The 17779-nt window shown below is 50.8% G+C and overlaps 1 protein-coding gene across 8 annotated transcripts in view; it reads left to right on the forward strand.

Moving 5' to 3' along the window:
- The window catches only part of ARHGAP22 (Rho GTPase activating protein 22), a 165806-nt gene that overhangs the window by 42839 nt on the left and 105188 nt on the right, over positions 1 to 17779 (forward strand). For 5 of the 8 annotated variants that reach the window (XM_025880518.2, XM_025880523.2, XM_025880519.2 and 2 more), the window contains exons 1-2: positions 1279 to 1426; positions 9480 to 9679. In XM_025880518.2, the coding sequence (XP_025736303.1) occupies positions 1294 to 1426; positions 9480 to 9679 (333 nt within the window). In that variant the 5' untranslated portion in view covers positions 1279 to 1293. Of the gene's footprint in view, positions 1 to 1278; positions 1427 to 9479; positions 9680 to 17779 lie in introns of those variants that run through there. The other 3 variants (XM_025880520.2, XM_025880521.2, XM_025880522.2) reach the window with 1 other exon arrangement.

Here is a 17779-nt window from a genome sequence, read left to right on the forward strand (position 1 = left end):
ATGATAGATAAGGTTATTTAGCAAGGTTTGTTATTCAGATGACAGAGTCTTACTCTCCTCTTCCTTGTACAGGAGTAGGAGAGGCACCTATAAAGGAAATACATACCTTTCTTTTAGGCAGAAAGGGGAAAGAAAGAGAGCTCCTTTGGTGTTTGGTATTTCTCAGTTGCCTGCAACTCAAAATACTCAATGTGCCATATGGCCATATTGCCATCAGCAAGTGGCATATTTTGGGGGGCATAACCTGATCCCCTCCAATGTTCACTCCATTCTTTCATCCAGCTTCAGCCTCCCCACTGGCCTCCCAGCCTCCCAGCCTGACTTCCTCCTGCCGCCTACATGTTCCCATGTCCCCTTACATGTGCTGATGACCATGAGACCTTGTGTTTGGGCATCTCTGCTCCCCCTTTCCCTCTGCCAGGGCAAGCCCATGCCTTTTATCTCCATGCCCCCCCGTGGCTAGCACTGGGTGGATGCCCAGAAGGCCTGCATGAATGGGTCAATGAATGCCAGATCCAGCTGAATCTGAGGGACCGTGCTACAGGGAAGCATAGATCAAGGTGTTTGGGTGTCTCTCTGCCTTCAGCTCCCTCTTGCCAAAGACCAGCACCAGTGGAGCAGGGAGGCAGACCCAAAAAGAGCCAACAAAAATGGCTTTTAAGAATGTGATCTTTTATATTGATTTTTTAAAAATCATTAATCATTATGAAAAAAATCCCAACTTTCTAGACAGCCTCAGCACTATCTTGGAATTTGTACTTCTCACTTGTAAGGGAGTAGGTTTTCCCCCTTGCTGTCTTTCATCCTCCAGGCCCTGAAGTGAGATCCGTTATGAGGGCCTGGCTGCTTCTCTAGTCCCTTTAGATGGGGGACCTAACAGAGAACAGATGACCAAATGGAGTCCAGAAAGAATGCTGGGTAACAAGTGGAAAAAAAAAAGTAGGGGACACTCAAGAACCCTGGTGTAATAAATCACCGGGGCTCGAGCCGTCCATATTCCCAGGACAGCATGGGCACCTGACGAGGCCCCCTCGCCCTCTGCTGCAGATTGCATTAACGTTATGAAACTGTCTTGTCCCGCCCTCCAGATTGCCCCTTCCATTACCTCACCTCTCTGTTCAATCAATCTTTCAGCCTCAATACTTACCCTTTAAATCAATTCCACTCTGAAAGCCATCTTGCTAGTTTTCCAGCCTGGCTTTAAAATCCCATTGACTTGTATAAATCAATTATGTTTTAGCTCCTGGGCGGCCACTCCTCCATGCTCCTGGGCTTGCACTTATAAAGCTGCTGATGGAAAATCATCCCCAGGCCGGCTGCAGGGCGCCCAACCCCAGTGAGCGCTGCTCAGGCCAGATGCTCCAGCAGCTGCCCAAGGCTGATGCTGCTGCCACAGGCCTATTCGAAAGGCCTGGAAAGCAATCGGGTATGTTAGGTGGGGTTCTCCTAAGTAGATCCTGAGATGAGGATTGTCATGAAGTCATTTATCAAAGAGGTGCCCCCAGGAGACACCAGTGAGAGGGCGGGGGAGCAGGACGGGGAAGAGAGCCAAGCTTGGTAGAAGCCCAATCCAGGGAGGTGTCAGCCTGAGCCTTCTGGAATTTTGAAGTGTGAATTACACTTTTTTACCCCTCTGAGTGGCTTCCAACTAGAAACCAGGCTGCAGGAGTTTTCAGGATCCCACACCCAGGAGTCTCGGGCCAAGGGCTGGTGGCTGGGGGCATGTAAATTCCCAGGCACTTCTGGTTCTCCTAGTGCAAAACCGTCTCCATGAGCCCCAGGGCAAGCCTCCAAAACAGTCCTGCAGCCCTGAAACCCACCCCAGGGTGAGCTGCTGGAAGTAAAGCAGTAGCGATGCGGGGTGGGGGGGAGGGGAAGGTGCACATAAAAACGGGGAAAGGGATCCAAGGGAATCCGGGCAAAGCTTCAACATGATCTACAATCTAAGGTGTCTTTGATGTGTTCCAAGCAATTTGTAAGCTTCAGCACTTCGGGAAGCCCCAGTAGTTGTACCACTGGGTGGTTGAGTGACCCACACACCCTCACTGAGCCCCTCCTTATGTGGAGGGAGAGCAGATAGGCTGGAGAGGACCCAGGTTCCACCAGAAGGGCTCACAGAGAGGGGCCCCCTGACCTGGTCCCCTGAAAGGGCCACAGATGGGCCTGGGTCCGGCTCTGTTCAGTCTGGAAGCTCCTCCCTCGTCTGTGTTGAGGTCCACAGCCTAGTGTGATGCTTGTCACAGTTAAATATTTGTAGACATTCATCAAACTAGTGATATTTTACTTGTTATTTTAGATCTCCTAAGGAGATCCCGTTCCATTCCAAAAGAACTCTTTCATTTTGCAGTGTTTATTTTCATTTACTTTCAGTAACACGTGCGTTCCTTCCCCATGTGAAACGCACACGCCCACAGCTCCGTCTTCCCTCTACAAACAGTCACCTTTGGGGCTGTGACGTGTTTTCTCTGCAAATACATGCACCCACCACAAATACAATGTGATGTCCTTTGTTTGGGGGTTGTGTTTTTTCTTCCCTTTTAATAGAGGTTTACATTTTGTGTGTTGTGCCGTAACTTGCTTTCTTCCATCACTGTAACAGAATTTAAGTAAATGTTAAAATAAAGCAGGAAAGGGAAGCTGGGAGGCTTGTGGGTGCCTTTTTAAAGGGTGGTCAGGCTTTCCTCAGTGAGAAGGTGGCATTGAGTTCAGGACAAAGGGGCTGTGAGAAGCCTTGCTGGGATGGGGCAGTGGCGGGGAGGTGCAGGTGCAGAGCTGGGCAGCTGGTGCATTGCCGGCCAGTCTGAGGGACAGCAGAGACCAGTGTGGCCAGGGCTGGGAAAGCCGGAGAGGTCGCATGGCCAGGGCCAGAGGACCCCTGTAGGCTGTACTGTTGGTTCTGACTTTTACACTGAGCAAAACGGGGAGTCCCACAAGGCTTCCATAGGGAGCAATATGCTCTAACTCCCATCTTTAAAAACGCTGGCTGGCTGCCCGTTAGAGGCTGCAGAGGGGGTGGCAGGGTGACAGCCTGCAGAAGAGTTCCAGCAGGAATTTAGGTGAGAAATGATGGCAGGCTGAGGATGGTGTTTCCACGGAATGATGGCAGAGACCATGGGAGGAGTAGGGTCAGGGCCCAGAAAGCCTGGGAGTTCCACTTCGGGCATGTGACATTGGCAGTGTCCTGTAGACAGCGTGACAGAGAGGTGGGTCTCTGCACAGGCGCCTTGTGCCCACGGATGGTGTTTAACCCCTGAGACAGAAACAGATCCCTGAGACACTGAGTGTGGATAGAAATGGAGTCCAGGGACAAGCCCTGGGCTCTGGATTGAGGCAGGAAGGTGAGACAGTGTCATGGCCAGTGCAGGAGGGGAGGGTCAGGGAGCATGGTCTTGGAGCCCCAGGGGGGAAATGGCCCTGGAGGAAGGAGGTTACCAACTGGATCCAGTACCACCAGGGGTCAAGGAATGGGAGGACTGACTTGACTGTGGGATTGAGCCATGGAAGGTCACTGCAGCCTTGAGAATAGCAGTCTGAGTGGGGCAGAGTAGGGGAAACCTGACTGGGTGGGGTCCCAGAAGCACAGGGAGCCGCTGGGATGATGAAGAAGTTCTGGAGCTGGATGGTGGTGATGGTTACCGAGCAATGTGTACGGAGTGAATGCCCCTGAACTGTATACTTCAAAATGGCTAAAACGGTAAATTTCATGTTATATATATTTTACTAAAAAGAAAAGGGACCAGGAGAGGAATTAGAGAAAAGGGACTGAAGACATCTCTTCTGAGGTGCTTGATAAGAAGGGGGACTAAACATGTTAGCTTACATACATTCACCTCGTTCTGCTTAACTTCTGCAAAGCATCTTACAACGTGAAGACAGCACAGTCTTTTTGGCCATCTTCAGATTGTTGGCCATTTGGGGTTTCCGCATTTTTAGGGATCACACAGAGAGCTCCAAGGGCATCCCTGTGGGTCACTGCCTGTGCACTCGTGGTTCTTTCTTGGAGGACACAGGCAACAGGCAGAATTGCTGGGTTGTAGACTATACATGTTTTTAACTTTAGTAAGTACAACCCAGTTACCCTCTGTGTAGTGGCTTAAAATTACTCACAACCCATCTAACACATGCCATTACCAGACTTTAAAAAATTTACCTGCCTAAAGGTACACAGTCCTGTATTATCTTCTGGCTCTAGTTTGCACTTCGTTGATTACTCCTGAAATTCAGCATCTCTGCACATCTCGATTGGCCATTCTTATTTCCTGTTCTGTACATTACCTGTTCACGTCTTTCATTTCTTCAGCTCTGAGAAACGAAAGCTCCCCACTTCCTTGGTAGGCACGGTCGTGAGTCAGGGCCTGATGGGCCGCCCCCGCCTCTCATTTTGTCCTAGCAATACCTTGATGCTGCTTCCGCTTTGCCCTTATCTAATAACAAATGAACCTTGGTGCACTTAACTTCCATTTCCTCCACCTGGAGTTCTGACGTCTCCCCGGGAATAAGGACTGTGAAGACGTAGCAACTTTGCTCCTCCTGGGGAGCTCTGTGTGCCTGAGTGTGTGTATGTTTGCCAGTGTGTGTGTGTGTGTGTGTGTGTGTGTGTGTGTGTGTGTGTGAGTGTGTACCGTGCATGAGTGTGTGAGTGTGTGCATGCATGAGCGTGTGTTTGCAAGTGTGTGGGGGGCTCCCAGGAAACACCAAAGACTCAAGGTACGGCGCTGTACCTGGAGCGGTTCCGTAGACTTGGAAGGCAGAAATGAATGGATGAATGAATGAGTGAATGGTTGTGATGTGAGCAGAAGAGCCCTGACTGGGAGGAGGGCGGAGGGCACCCTCCTTCCCCGAAGTCACGAGCTTGCCCTGGGCCTGCTCCTGGGCCCTCTTGGGAAACTCGCATCAGGTCTGGAGCCTCAGAATATCCAGGCTGCTTGAGTTGAAAGCTTTGCCTAAGCATTTAAAGCACTGAATGAGTTGACTCAATGAAATGCAGAGGACAAGAACAGTGGTTATTAATAAATCATAACAATGATTATTTTCCTTTCAAGACACTCAATCAGCCTTATAAGAAATAGTATCCCTGTGATTGATCAGCTGGGGAAAAGCCTGGGCTGGTCAGGCAGCCTAAGCAGCATCTACCAATGAATGAGGCCACAGGAGCTGGTTCTTCCTGTCTTCTGAGGGAGCCTGGGGCAGGGCAGGCAGGGATCTACTCAGAGACCAGTGCAGGGCAGACCCAGCCCCGTTGCCCCAGGAAACAAGCCCCAAGCCCCCTGCCTGCCTCCTCCATACCTGCAGCCCTCGGGAGGGTAGTGCCCAGGGCCTGGGGATCAGGGCCGAAAACACGGAGGGAACAGCAGATCACTCACACTGCAGTCATTTATTTCTTTCTGGGCACCTTCTGTCTACTAGGCTCAGCATCTAGTGTTCTGTGCTCCGAGAGCTCAGCCTTCCTGGGAAGACAGGCCTGGATAGAGACTGTCTCTGTGGAGATGGCCCAGGGCCCGGCCGAGGGCTCCCAGCATTCCTCGGTGTTGGGGTGCACTGATGAGCCACTGAATTTTTATTGAGCTCCTACTATGTGCTGGCCCTGTTCAAGACATTATAGGGGGTATGGAAGGCAGGGCAGGTGTATTCTGGGTCCTACCGGAGCTATGCTCTTGTCAAATGAGACCCTTTCAGGCCCTGTTGTACTAGAAGACAATAGACAGAACCAGAGATGTGGCACTAGAACATTTTGTAAAGCCAGATTCCCCACTAGAGACCCCAGAGGGTCTTTAGAAGGGTGGAAGGTCCTACACAGCCTTTACAGATTCCCTAAGAAGAGGAAGAGGAGAAAATGCAAATAGACAGGAGGCCTGAGCCAAATTCTTCACCCACAGGAGCCCAGGTTCCGTCAAGGCTCATGTTAGAAATCTCAAGTAATTAAAAAAACAAAATCCTAGCACCGTTGACTTCATTTTACCATTGATCCTCAACCTATTAAAGGAATTTTAGAGATGAAGAAACTGAGACCCAGGGAAGAAAACTCTGTAAGCAGGGGACACACCTGTCCCCTCTCCCACCTCAGTCCTCTGTCAGACTCCACCAGAATACTGGGGTTGGGGTAACCCGAGTGCCCAAGCCCCTAGGGCCCCATATAGCCCTGGGCCCTGGAACGGGATCAGTCAGTGTCCGGTGAATCCAGCCCTGCTGCAGGCCCTGTACAGCTTGAGATGGGACGAGAGATGGAGGGGCAGGTACAGCCCTGGGAGCTGAGAGGTCCTTCCCGATGCTGTGGGGTCGTGTCAGGCACGGGCCCCCAGCTGTCTGCCAGCAGCTCCACCCAAGGGTTTCTGCCTGCAGAACAGCTGAGGTGCGGAGCCGAGGCAGAGTGCAGCGCAGACCCCAGGCGTGGTTCTCTGGGCACCTGGAAATGGAAGGGCAGCTTTTCTAGGGCTGCAGGGACACTTCTAGAGAATTACTAAGGCTCATTCGAGAGGAGAAGGGGGCCTAGGTGACCAGGAGATCTACGAGGACCCCAGCTGCTCCCCCACTCCCAGCCAGCTCTTCCAATCGGTTAAGTGAGCAAAGAGAGCGAGCAGAAGCTTTATACAGGGAGTGGAGCTGATGCAAAAATGTCCCCCTGATAAGTACCCCGGTAACAGGGTGAGCTAAGACAGTAACTAAGTGTCATTTCATACTACTAAATTATTGAGTAGGAATGTTCAAATTATGACATTTCATATTGATGGCTATGAAGCAAGTGCTACACTGGTATAATTTTGTGTGTTGTAATATATCCACAAGCCATTTTTAGAAGGAAGGGTGTAATGGCACCTAACCAGCTAAAAGCTGTAGAAAAGTCCATGCCTTCTGTCCCGTGAGCCCGCCCTGAGAACCCATCTCCAGAAAACAGTTCTGCATGGAGACACCCACTGCACCATTTCCATTAGCAGGATCCTCACTGCCATGGTAACCAGTGACGGGGCACCACATCCATGCCATCCGTGCACTCTGCCAGACGTGGCCATCTCTCCTCCCCCAGCTCACTCTGGAGGGTCAGGTATCACCCTCCCCCATGCTCCCAGCTTGCCCATCAGCCCACTGAGGCACAGACAATTCACAGAGCTGGCCATGATCCTGTATTTCTTCAGCTGGACCCCATTGTCTCTTTAATTAAATCACTAACATTGGAAGGACTCCAAATACCCAGTGATGAGGGAATCTTTAGGTAACTCACAAGAATAGTAAACAGCCACAGAAATAAAGGAGGGAAGTAGAGTTTAATCTAGTACACATTGGTACTTATGGGGCCCAGGACCCGCAGAAAGGTGGGGAGCAAAGGTAGGGAGCAGCCCGTGAGTTCAAGAGCAAGTGAAGCTCAGCCCTTGGCGCAGGGCTTCAGAGGTAGGCCACTTCCCTGGAAGGAGGAGCCGAGTCGTACCACCTGCCTTCTCTGATTTGCCTTCCCTTTAGTCTCTGAGAAAGACCCTCTGCCCTCAGGGATCGACAGTCCCTCTTCTGTGCATTAGGGTGAGCCTGGAAACAGGCTGCTTGCTCTCTGGGCAGAAGCACAGACAAGACGAGGCTGAAACATTGAGCACTGCCTCACCACAGCCGAGGGAGGGCAGCGGGGAATCAAGGTGGAGAAGGTGCGGACTGATGTAGTCTGGGCTATCACAGAAGCTCAGAGTGGCAGAGAGGATGATGTCTCCCCTTAATCCCCCTGCTGTCGGTGAGCTGACCCCTTCTAGAGCAGGGCCCATGGGATGGCCTCCTTATTTTTTGCTCCTGTAAAAGCGGCCGATTCAGGATTGGATCCCAGGCCATATGTCACTCGAGGCAAAGCTGGGGACCACCAAACTATATGATCTCCTCGGTGAGCAGTTGAGTGTCATGGCACATTTAATGCCATGGTAAGACACAGACATACCTACTAATTAGGGTGGGCCCAAGTAGCCCATCATGTTTGACAAGCATGACTTACATCCATTCCCTGAGCAGCATGTGGTGAGGGCCACACATGTAGAACTGGGTAAGACATCACATCCTCCCTGCCATGCACCTCGGTCTGCTGGGGCAGAAAGGCAGCCCCAGATAATGGCAAGCCAAGGTCACATGTCCTGGTAGGGGAGGGGATGACTCTCTGAAGGAGATTCAGAAGGAAGTTTCTGCAGAAGAAGTATCTGAGCTGGAGCTCACCAAGCATCCAAAGCCAGGAGTTGAGTGAGAAAGGGATGGAAGAAAGGTCCATGTTAGTGGGACAGCATGGGCAGGGGGTAGGCCAGGCTTAGGGAACTAAGCAGTCACTGGTATAATGGGAGGAGCTCACACACACGCACACACACACAGAATGGTACAACGCCAGAACTGTGGGTCACAGGGAACATGCGTTCCAGTCAGAAGTTAGGCTCCATGGGCTAAGAATTACACGTGTGATTACATTTAGAAGAACTGTCCTTCATAAGTCCAGGATGGCCCCTCCTGGCTACTGCTGCCACAGTACGCTTGATACTGGCCAGGGAGGGGAGAGGAGCTTTTCCTGAGACAGAGGAGAGGGGGGAGGTGGTGGGCTAGAGGAGGGTCAGTAGGGGACCTGTTGTGAAGGGCAGTACCAGTCCCGGCAGGGTGCCGGTCAGTGGTGTCAAGTGGGGAGCAGAGGAAGCCTGCCGGGCAGAAGGGCTGGTGGGCACTCCGAGACGCTGAGGTTGGAGAGATGGCCCCTTTGCCCGGCCAGGGAGCCATAACAAGTTACAACCAGCAGCTGAATCAGAGGCCCCGCTGTCTAGGCCCATTCTGCCAAGATGATCCCAGCGAAGCAACAGGGTAGCTTTTGGGGTTCTGGGCAATGATGTTCAAGTCTGATGCCTCCAGAGAAGGGTGCCGTGCAGAAACCAGGGAGGGGGACTGATGGGGCCAGCTCCCTCGGGGCCTGAGTGACAGAAACCCTGGTGGAATGTGAGCTCCAGGAAGACCCAGATTTTTATCTATTCCTTATTTCACTGCTTGATCCCTTGCACCTAGAACAGTGCTGACACATATGGGTAACTCAATAAATAGCTGCTGAATGAGTACATGGATGAACTCTTGAACAAATGGAAAGATGACGGATGGATGGATGGATGGATGGATGGATGGATGGATGGATTTGTGGATAGATGCATGCATTGGTGGGTGGGTAGATGGATGTGCGCATGCATGCACGGATGCATGGATGGATGAACAAACCGGGGGAAATGAAGAACCTAGGAAGCTAGAGACAGAGCATAAGCTAACCAGACGGGCAGGCTGTGCCCCTGGCCCAGGTGGATACCCCTAGGCAGCTGCTGCTGCTGCTAAGGTGTTCCAGCCCATGCCCCTTGGAATGCAGGGGGCGTATGCCAAGCACCATCATGTCCTGCTGGCCTAGGCTCCCATGCCCTGGCCACAGGGTAGAGGGGATGCCAGAACGGGGGGGGGGTCACGCATCCTTCATACTCACTGTGTGTGTTTTTGGCTTCCAGCCCGCTCCAAAAGCCTGGTGATGGGGGAACAGAGCCGCAGCCCGGGGCGGCTGCCCTGCCGCCGCCAGCTGGGCCCCGTGCTGAAGGAGGGCTGGCTGAAGAAGCAGAGGAGCATCATGAAGAACTGGCAGCAGCGCTGGTTCGTGCTGCGTGGGGATCAGCTTTTCTACTACAAGGACAAAGACGAGACCAAGCCCCAGGTGAGAGGCATACGTCTTGTGTCCTGGGCCATCATGGCAGGGCCCAAGGGAGGGCTAACCATGCCCAGGAGAGGGGAGAAGGCAGAGAGATCCTCCTGTCTGGGCCTCTGCTCCTCAATCCCCCAAGCCACTGACTTCACTCACAAGTGGCACCTCATCAGGATTTCCAAAGTGGTTTTTATTCTCAGCCCCCATGTTCCAGGCATCCTAGCTTGTTTTACTGAAGCAAATCCACAGCTCGAGTAGTGAACGTGTCTCCATAGAATGTTGGTAGAGAGCATCTTGCACAGCTTAGGAAAGCAAGTCTTCCCTAGGTTCTTTTCAGCCTCTTGGTAACATCCCTGTTACTTCCACTGTCCAAAGACATGGGTACCCAAGACAAGTCTAACCTCAAACTGAAATCTGGCTTACCGTGGAGCCCCCGTGTCCAATGCCTCTGCTTTTCAGTGGCTGCTTCCGTGTTCCGCCAGTACTGGAAGATCCACCTGGTCTGGGGTTAGGTGGGTAGGAGCCTGTGCACATCTCAGCAGGCCTCACAGTGTAGAGCTGGGGCCTGGGGGGCAAAGAGGTTGCTCAGTGATGGGCAAGGTGGGAGGAGGGACCTGGGCACAGCCTGAGATCACGTGGCCATCACAGTAGGGGGATGGATGACCTTCCCGCCCCTCTCAATTTTTCTGAATATGTCAAGGGGAAGCATCGGTTGGGTGCTAGCATCTGTTTAACCATCTCCAGCATTTGGGACCCTCCCTTAAAAATGGAGATGGGGGTGGGAAGGAGCAGGCCTCACTCCCGAGCCTTCAGTGGTAATAGTGCATAACATTCTGTCTTCGCTATTATTCTAACGGTTAACTTCTGTTTGTGGAAAGTGATACTGGTCTCCATCCATGACAGTGATATCACGTCTTCCCTTCTAAAATGTATCTGAGTTAAAAATCAAAAAGCGTTGGGGTGCCCGGGTAGCTCAGTCAGTTAAGCATCTGGCTCTTGATTTCAGCTCAGGTCATGATCTCGGGGTCATGGGATCGAGCCCCGTGTCAGTCTCCATGCTCAGTGGGGAGTCTGCTTCAGGATTCTCTCTCTCCCTCTGCCCCTCGCCAAGCTTGCGTGCTCTCTCTCTCTGTCTCTCTCTAAAACAAATAAATAAATCTTTTTTAAAAAAATCAAAAAGTGTTGCACGGCAATGTGGAGGTACTTAGTGCCCCTGTGCACGTCCCAGCAGGCCTCACACTTAAAAATGGTTAAAACAGTAAGTTATACGTTATGTAGATTTTACCACAATAAAAAATAAATAAATAACAAGTGTGAGGTTCTTTAAGGAAAACTTTTCCATGAATGCTAGTACAGAGAAGTGGGTTGGACACAAATCACGAAGCTGGACCTGAACTATAGCTGAGGAAACCCTGATCTTGCCCAGCTTCCCCGGTTGCATAAGGAAGGGAAACGACCCCAGAGAGGTCGAGTAGAACAAATAGAAATTTTGGAGTCAGGCGGATCTGCATTTGATCTGAATGAGGTCTAGCACGCTAGCTTTATGACTTGGGACAAGTCACTTACTTTTGTTTTACTTTTGGTTTTATCACTACTAACTGGAGACATTATTCCCTAGGTCACAGAAATGTGCTAAGGGTCAGATTATAGACCATATACAGATCTGATTGCAAATCCTAGCCCATGGGTGGGTACCCTCATGCTTCCTCAGCCCTGCCTTTGCCTTGCTCCCTGCCTCCCCGGCCCTACCGCTGAGCCCACTCTCCAGATTGGGCACCACATTTCTGGCTTGCCCACCACCATTTTCCTTCTGGCCTTTACTTCTTGTGTTGAAGACCCGCCTTGGCCCTTCAGTGATCTCTTAGCTTTCCTGCCTGACCTCTTAGTGTTATATCACTCTGATGACTGGGAAAGTTGCCAGGGTCTCCACCCTCTTGGGGCCCTGTCTGTGGCCCCTACCATCATCCCCTCCTGGCCCAGCCCATGGCACCATCTCCTGGGAGAACAGTGTGTTGATGCTGGGCGAGCCCAGTGGACAAAAGGAACACACTGAGTTGGCCCAGGCCATGTGGTGGACCCCTGCCCCAGGCTTCCCCACACATTCCTTATGGCGAGCCGGAGCTGGCCCTTGCCCATCAGATGCAGCTCCATGAGGAAGCTCTGTCTCCTGGATTTCCTAAACTGGACACTCCTCTCCCTCACCCACCATCTTTTCCAGACTTCAGTGGCTTCTGGTGGAAACAGCTAACAAAATGGTGGCATCCATACCCCCAGTCATCAGCCTGGGCACGGGAGGAGCCTGGGGCCCAATCCAAACTAAACCAGGGCATTCATTGCCAGAGAGCCATTGGATCTCTAAAAGGCCCCAGTGTCTCCCAACAGATGCCAGCATCATGCCCAGCGCCCCTGTTTTGGCCTCTCTGGGCCTGGCTGATGCCTCCAAATCCTCTTGGGACACGACTTCCTCCCATAAATCCCCCTCCCCGACAAAACCTGATGGTAGCCCTGTTGCACAGGTTCCCAATCAAAAGGAGACTGTTGGTTAAATTGGACTCATTTAGCTTCTACAGTATGATCTCAAACCCGCATGCCTGCTGGCAAAATAGCCCACACATTTCCACTTAATTGCATGAACTACATGTAATGGACTAATTCTCAATATCTGGTTCCTGGAAAAATGTGCCCTGCTTACTGTTTACAGTGACAGAAGGGCCCAGGCAGTAAGCACCGTTCTGATAGACAGCCTGTCATCTGTCTAGCAGACGTAATTGTGGAGAGCAGGGGCGTCCAGCTACCCTTGATGCTGCCCAGAGCACATAACCCATGATGGGGATGACTCTCAGCCCATATTCTTATTCTCTCTCAAAGCCCTATCGCTTCCCCTGCCCCTTTCTAACTAGTAGAAAGACGAGCAGAGAACATAAGAGCATAGAGACTGGGAAAATTCGAGATGGAAGCAAAGCGGCTGCACAAGGTCGGATGGGAAGACTAGGCAAAGGTGTTTAGAACAGAACCTGGAAATGTGCCCCCGTCCTTCCTGCTTTTCCCAGTGCCTGTCAGCAGACAGACTTTATGGATTCCCTAAGATAAGATTCCAGGTTTTTGCATCTTAGTGGTTTTCGCTTCAGCTGGAAATGTTTCTTGAGCCATGGAACCTCCCGCCACACTCTTTGTTGAGCAACCCGGTGCATTTCTGTAGTTCGAGGACTCACTTTTAGTCTAGTGATCTGACATCCAGGTCCTGCACTTGTGGGTCTCTGGGCTTTGAATAGAAATGGAAAGTATGACTTTCAAAACATAGGATGGAAAAAGAATGTAACAAATTAAATGCGATCAGTTCAACAAGTGGGCAGAAAATGGGAGGAAGGAAAAAAACAAGAGGGGAAGGTAAATAGAAAAGAAAAAAATAAGCAAATGGGATGGCAAGGAATAGGTACAACCATTGCCGTCATCATAACAAATGGGACTTGGTCATATTCACCTGAATCTTAAAAGACAGTGGAAGATTGGCTTTAAAAAAGAACAAAACACAGAAAAGGTTAAAAAACAGAACAATGGAGAAAAGATAAGGCAGCAAGCAAGCAAAAAGAGAGCAGATTTAGCAACATCAAAAGCAGAAATAATAGAATTCAAGGTGATAAGAACAAAAGGGAACAAAGAGAAATATTTCATGATAATACAAATAACATACTGAGAAAATACAGCAGCTGCGAATGTTTATGCTCTTAGTGACATAGCTTTGAAAAATACATAAACAAAGAAAAACAATACTCATTGTCCTCCATTTTTTTCAAAAAGTGAAATTATAGAGGGGCGCCTGGGTGGCTCAGTTGGCTGGGCGTCTGCCTTTGGCTCGGGTCGTGATCCCAGGGTCCTGGGATCGAGCCCCGCATCGGGCTCCCTGCTCCACGGGAAGCCTGCTTCTCCATCTCCCACTCCCCCTGCTTGTGTTCCCTCTCTCACTGTGTCTCTCTCTTCCAAATAAATAAAATCTTTAAAAAAAAAGTGACACTATAGAGACACATTCACTGGCTATAGTGCAAAAGAAAGACTTATAAATTAAGAACAAAACGATAGTGAGTGAAGGTGTGTGTGCAAAAGAGAGAAGTTCTATACATGCGGAAATGAAACATATACTTCATGGGGTGCCTGGGTGGCTCAACTGGTTAAGCATCCAACTCTTGATTGTGGCCCAACTCAGGACTCAGGATCTCAGGGTCGCGAGTAGAGCCCCGCATTGGGCTCTGTGCTCAGGGGGCGTCTACTAGAGAGTCTCTCTCCCTCTCCCTCTGCCCCCCACCCCCGTCAGGCACATGGGCGTGTGCTCTCTCTCTCTCTCAAATTTTAAAAAACACACACTTTATAATACCTCCTAAATTAATAAAGAAATCAAAAGTTAAATGTAAACTTCTAGTTAAAGATGACAGATTTAAAAACCCTACAACTCCAGGGGCGCCTGTGTGGTTCAGTCAGTTAAGTGCCTGCCTTCAGCTCAGGTCATGGTCCCAGGGTCCTGGGATCGAGCCCCTTGGGGAGTCTGCTTCTCCCTCTCCCCCTCACCTGCTCGTTCTCTCTCTGTCTCGCTCTCTCTGTGTCTCTCTCATATGAATGAATCTTAAAAAAAAAAAAAAAACCCACAACTCCAGTAAAGAGCACTGACAGGTGCTTTTGAAGGTGTGAACACAGCTAGATGGAAGGGACAGGAGACAGCTACCATCACAGCACTCTGGATGCTAGAAAACAGATGGGCAAGAGGTAGCTGACTCAGCAGACCCCAGGGAGCTCAATTCCAAGCCAGCACTGGGAGAGCACAGAAATCTGTCTGCTTTGCAAAGCAACACCCCTCACCTCCCACCAAAGGTTCAGGAATTGGCAAGACCACTTAACTCTGGAAATGAGGGCAAAACAGGAGCCAAAACCAGGAGAACTGGTGGAAGGTCAGCTTGAAAAGCAGCGAGGTCCCAGATCTCCTGAACAACCTCATGTCGAGCCTGACCGTCCTCCCTCTCTGGTGTAATCCTGGAGTTGGTTCTCCAGGAGGGCTGGGAGAGAGGCACTCCAGGCTGAGGACACCTGCCCCGCCGTGGGCGGGAGCACCATCTCCAGAACAGGAGGGCAAGACCCAGGGTGACGGGCTCCAGTTACTCGGCCCTCCCCGTCTCCATCCCACAGGTGGCTCCCAGGCCCCAGCCGTCAGGAAGAGCCCTCAGGAAGGAAATGAAGAACTTTCACTGAAGAATCTAATAGGCTGAGAAGAAAAAAACAAAATATACCGACAGCCGGGCTTCCCCAGTGAGGCAACCCCAGCCCATCTCTCTCTGTTTGCCTGCCGTGTAGACAGTTCTGTGCCGCCCCTCATATAGCTTTCCCATCACTGTTTACAGAACCACTCCTAAGTAGGGGCAAAGTGCTTGGGGTCACTACACATTTCAGGAAAGAGTCTCATGTGAAGGACAGACGTGCACATAGGAAAGAAAGAAAAAAAAACAAGTTGGAGGCAATGAAAACCATGCAGGGGGAAAACTCTTTTTTTTTTTTTTAAAGATTTTATTTATTCACTTGAAAGAGAAAGAGCACGAGTGGGGGAGGGGCAGAGGGAGAAGCAGGCTCCCCACTGAGCACGGACTTGGGGCTCCATCTCAGGACCCCAAGATCACAACCTGAGCTGAAATCAGCTGCCTAACCAACGGAGCCGCCCAGGCGCCTTGGGGAAAAAAACGTTTATATAAAACTATCTGCAACATCCTCAGGGCAGACTATTAAAATGGACAGTCAGAGAAAAAAACCAGTTCCCAGAACCCAGAAATAAAATGCCAGAAACAAAAACCCAAGGGAAGGGTTGGACGAAAACCGTGACACAATCTCCCAGAAAGAAGAGAGGGAAAACGGAGAGGAAAAGAGAAGAGGTAACCCAATGTCTGAATGGGAGGAGTTCTAGAAAGAGGGAAGAAAGGAATCCTCATGGAGAGGCTTCATTTAGCTTAAACTTCCGGCAGGGGCGTGGAAGCCCTGAGCGCTGACCCACAGAACCACTGTCACTGTGGACCTGCTGGAAGCCACCTGGAGTGAGGGCATAAATAAAGCGAAGTCTCTGCCTTCCGTGCTGGGAATTCCATCAGTAATGCTTAGAATTTTCATTCAAGACATGGTCACGTAAGCATATTATTTAGAAATGAACATAAGGAAAGAAAGAAAGGTGCCCCGTGGGAAAGAGCCGAAACTGGTGGCTGAGATCTGGACCCCGTAGATGGGAAAGAATTGCTGTCTTAAACCCCACCTTGTGGCACAATGTGATTCGTTCAGCTGTGTTGAGATAGGACCTTAACTGGAAAAGCGAGTGAAATAAAACTGAAATAATTTATTTGGGAGCTTTCAGAATATGAGCTGCAAGGACGGCATGGAGAGTAACGGGGTGACCCAGACACTTGAGACTTATCTGTATTCTTTTAATTTCTTACAGTGAGACTGTATTCATTTAAATCCATATCTTAAAATTTTCTTAATTTAAACAAGAAAAAGAAAAACTCAAGCCAGAGAGGGAATGTGACAGGGACAGAGCCCCAGAAGGTGGATGAGCCGAGGGGTCAGAGGGCTCCCTCTTCCAGACAGAGCCTCTGAGCCCAGCTGGTCTCTGCGTAGCTGGCCCTGGCACATTGGAGGTGCTCAGAAAATGCACTTAAAGTAAACCTGGGGGGCCTGTGTGTCTGGCAGCTCATGCCCAGGGAGGGAGCCCAGAGTCTTTGAAGACCAAGTATGAGGCTCATTGTATTGGCAGGAACACCAACCACAGACAGGATACCAGAAGGTGGATGTGGAGGGGCTTGGGTGCTGCATCCAGGAGCCTGGGTCCTTATTCTGTCAATGGTGTTAGGGGGCTCTGAAGGTTTGGGGGCTCAGACTTGGCCCTCAGAGCTCTGAGAGGGAAGTCATCCAACGGCAGCACAGGCAGGGGTTGGGAGGGAGGCCAGGCTGGAGGCCAAAACACCATTCAGATGCAGCTCTTGTCCTGACATCTGGTGTGGCCTAGAAAACCATGGTGCCCAGAGCAAGGGGATGAGGGGGCTTGGCGGCGCAGAGGAGAAAGCATGGCAGGTGCCGCCCGCAGCCTCGAGTGGCAGCGTCTCTGATCTATGCCCCAGGAAGCTGATGCAGCCGCAGGCTTTCGCAGGGATGATTTAAAAATCCCTGTTGGAGAACAGCTGGGTTTGTTTTTTTGTTTTTTTTTTCCAGGAGGATAAGTGATGAGAAGCTGGGCCATGGGAGAGGAGATTGATTTAACGTTTGATTTAATTTCGAGTAAAATCTTGGTATTGGCAGAAAGAAAGACAAGATGGATGGGAAAGCAGATATACTTCTAGGAGCGAACATTAACCCTGGACAGTCAGAAGCCAGAAATCTTAAAGAAGAAACCTCTGGGGAGGGAAGAGAGGCCATCTGACCCTAGAGCTTGAAGGTCCCGGGGAATGTGCCAGCATGCAGCCAGGCACTCCTGCCCTCTGCCACTGCGTACCAAACGTGTACAGCACAGGGAAAGCGGTGCTGTCATGAGCTGGTCCCTCGGGTCTTTGCCCCTGGAGAAGGTGCCTGGATTTTTCGGATGAGGGAAGTGGGGGCTGGCGTCAGCCTAGGTTAACAGGTAGGCTACCATAGTGCCTGAAGTCACAGATGTACAGCGGGTCAGCTAGGGGGCAGCTCTTTGCAGGGCTGCTTAATGTCTGCCCGCAGAACCTCTCAACCTTGCCTATGTCAGACTCTGCCCACCACAGCCCTTATCTCAGCCCTGTCTGGGGGCATAATCAAGATGCTGTCAGGCTGGTCAGAGCCCATCCTGTGCTCACAGCAAGTCACGGGGCAGCCCATGCCTCGGACACTCCTTCCGAGTCTAGACCTTGTAAATCCGACTCAGCTGGAGTTGATTTAGCGCACACTAACTGAGCATCCTTCGTAGGTTGTCAGCTGTTGCTCAGCCCAGCCCCAAAGATGAGGATGCTGAGGAGGCTGTTGTTGCATTGCTGTGGTTTTATAACACTTCCTCAGCTGAATGTCTCTTCTCCGTTCTGGACTGTCAACTTCATTCAGGGGGGGCTTCAGTTGATCTCATCCCTTCTCTTT

Source organism: Callorhinus ursinus, unplaced genomic scaffold (genome assembly GCF_003265705.2).
Source record: "Callorhinus ursinus isolate GAN/ISIS: 27379988/994484 unplaced genomic scaffold, GSC_fseal_2.0 scaffold20, whole genome shotgun sequence".
Taxonomy (NCBI): domain Eukaryota; kingdom Metazoa; phylum Chordata; class Mammalia; order Carnivora; family Otariidae; genus Callorhinus; species Callorhinus ursinus.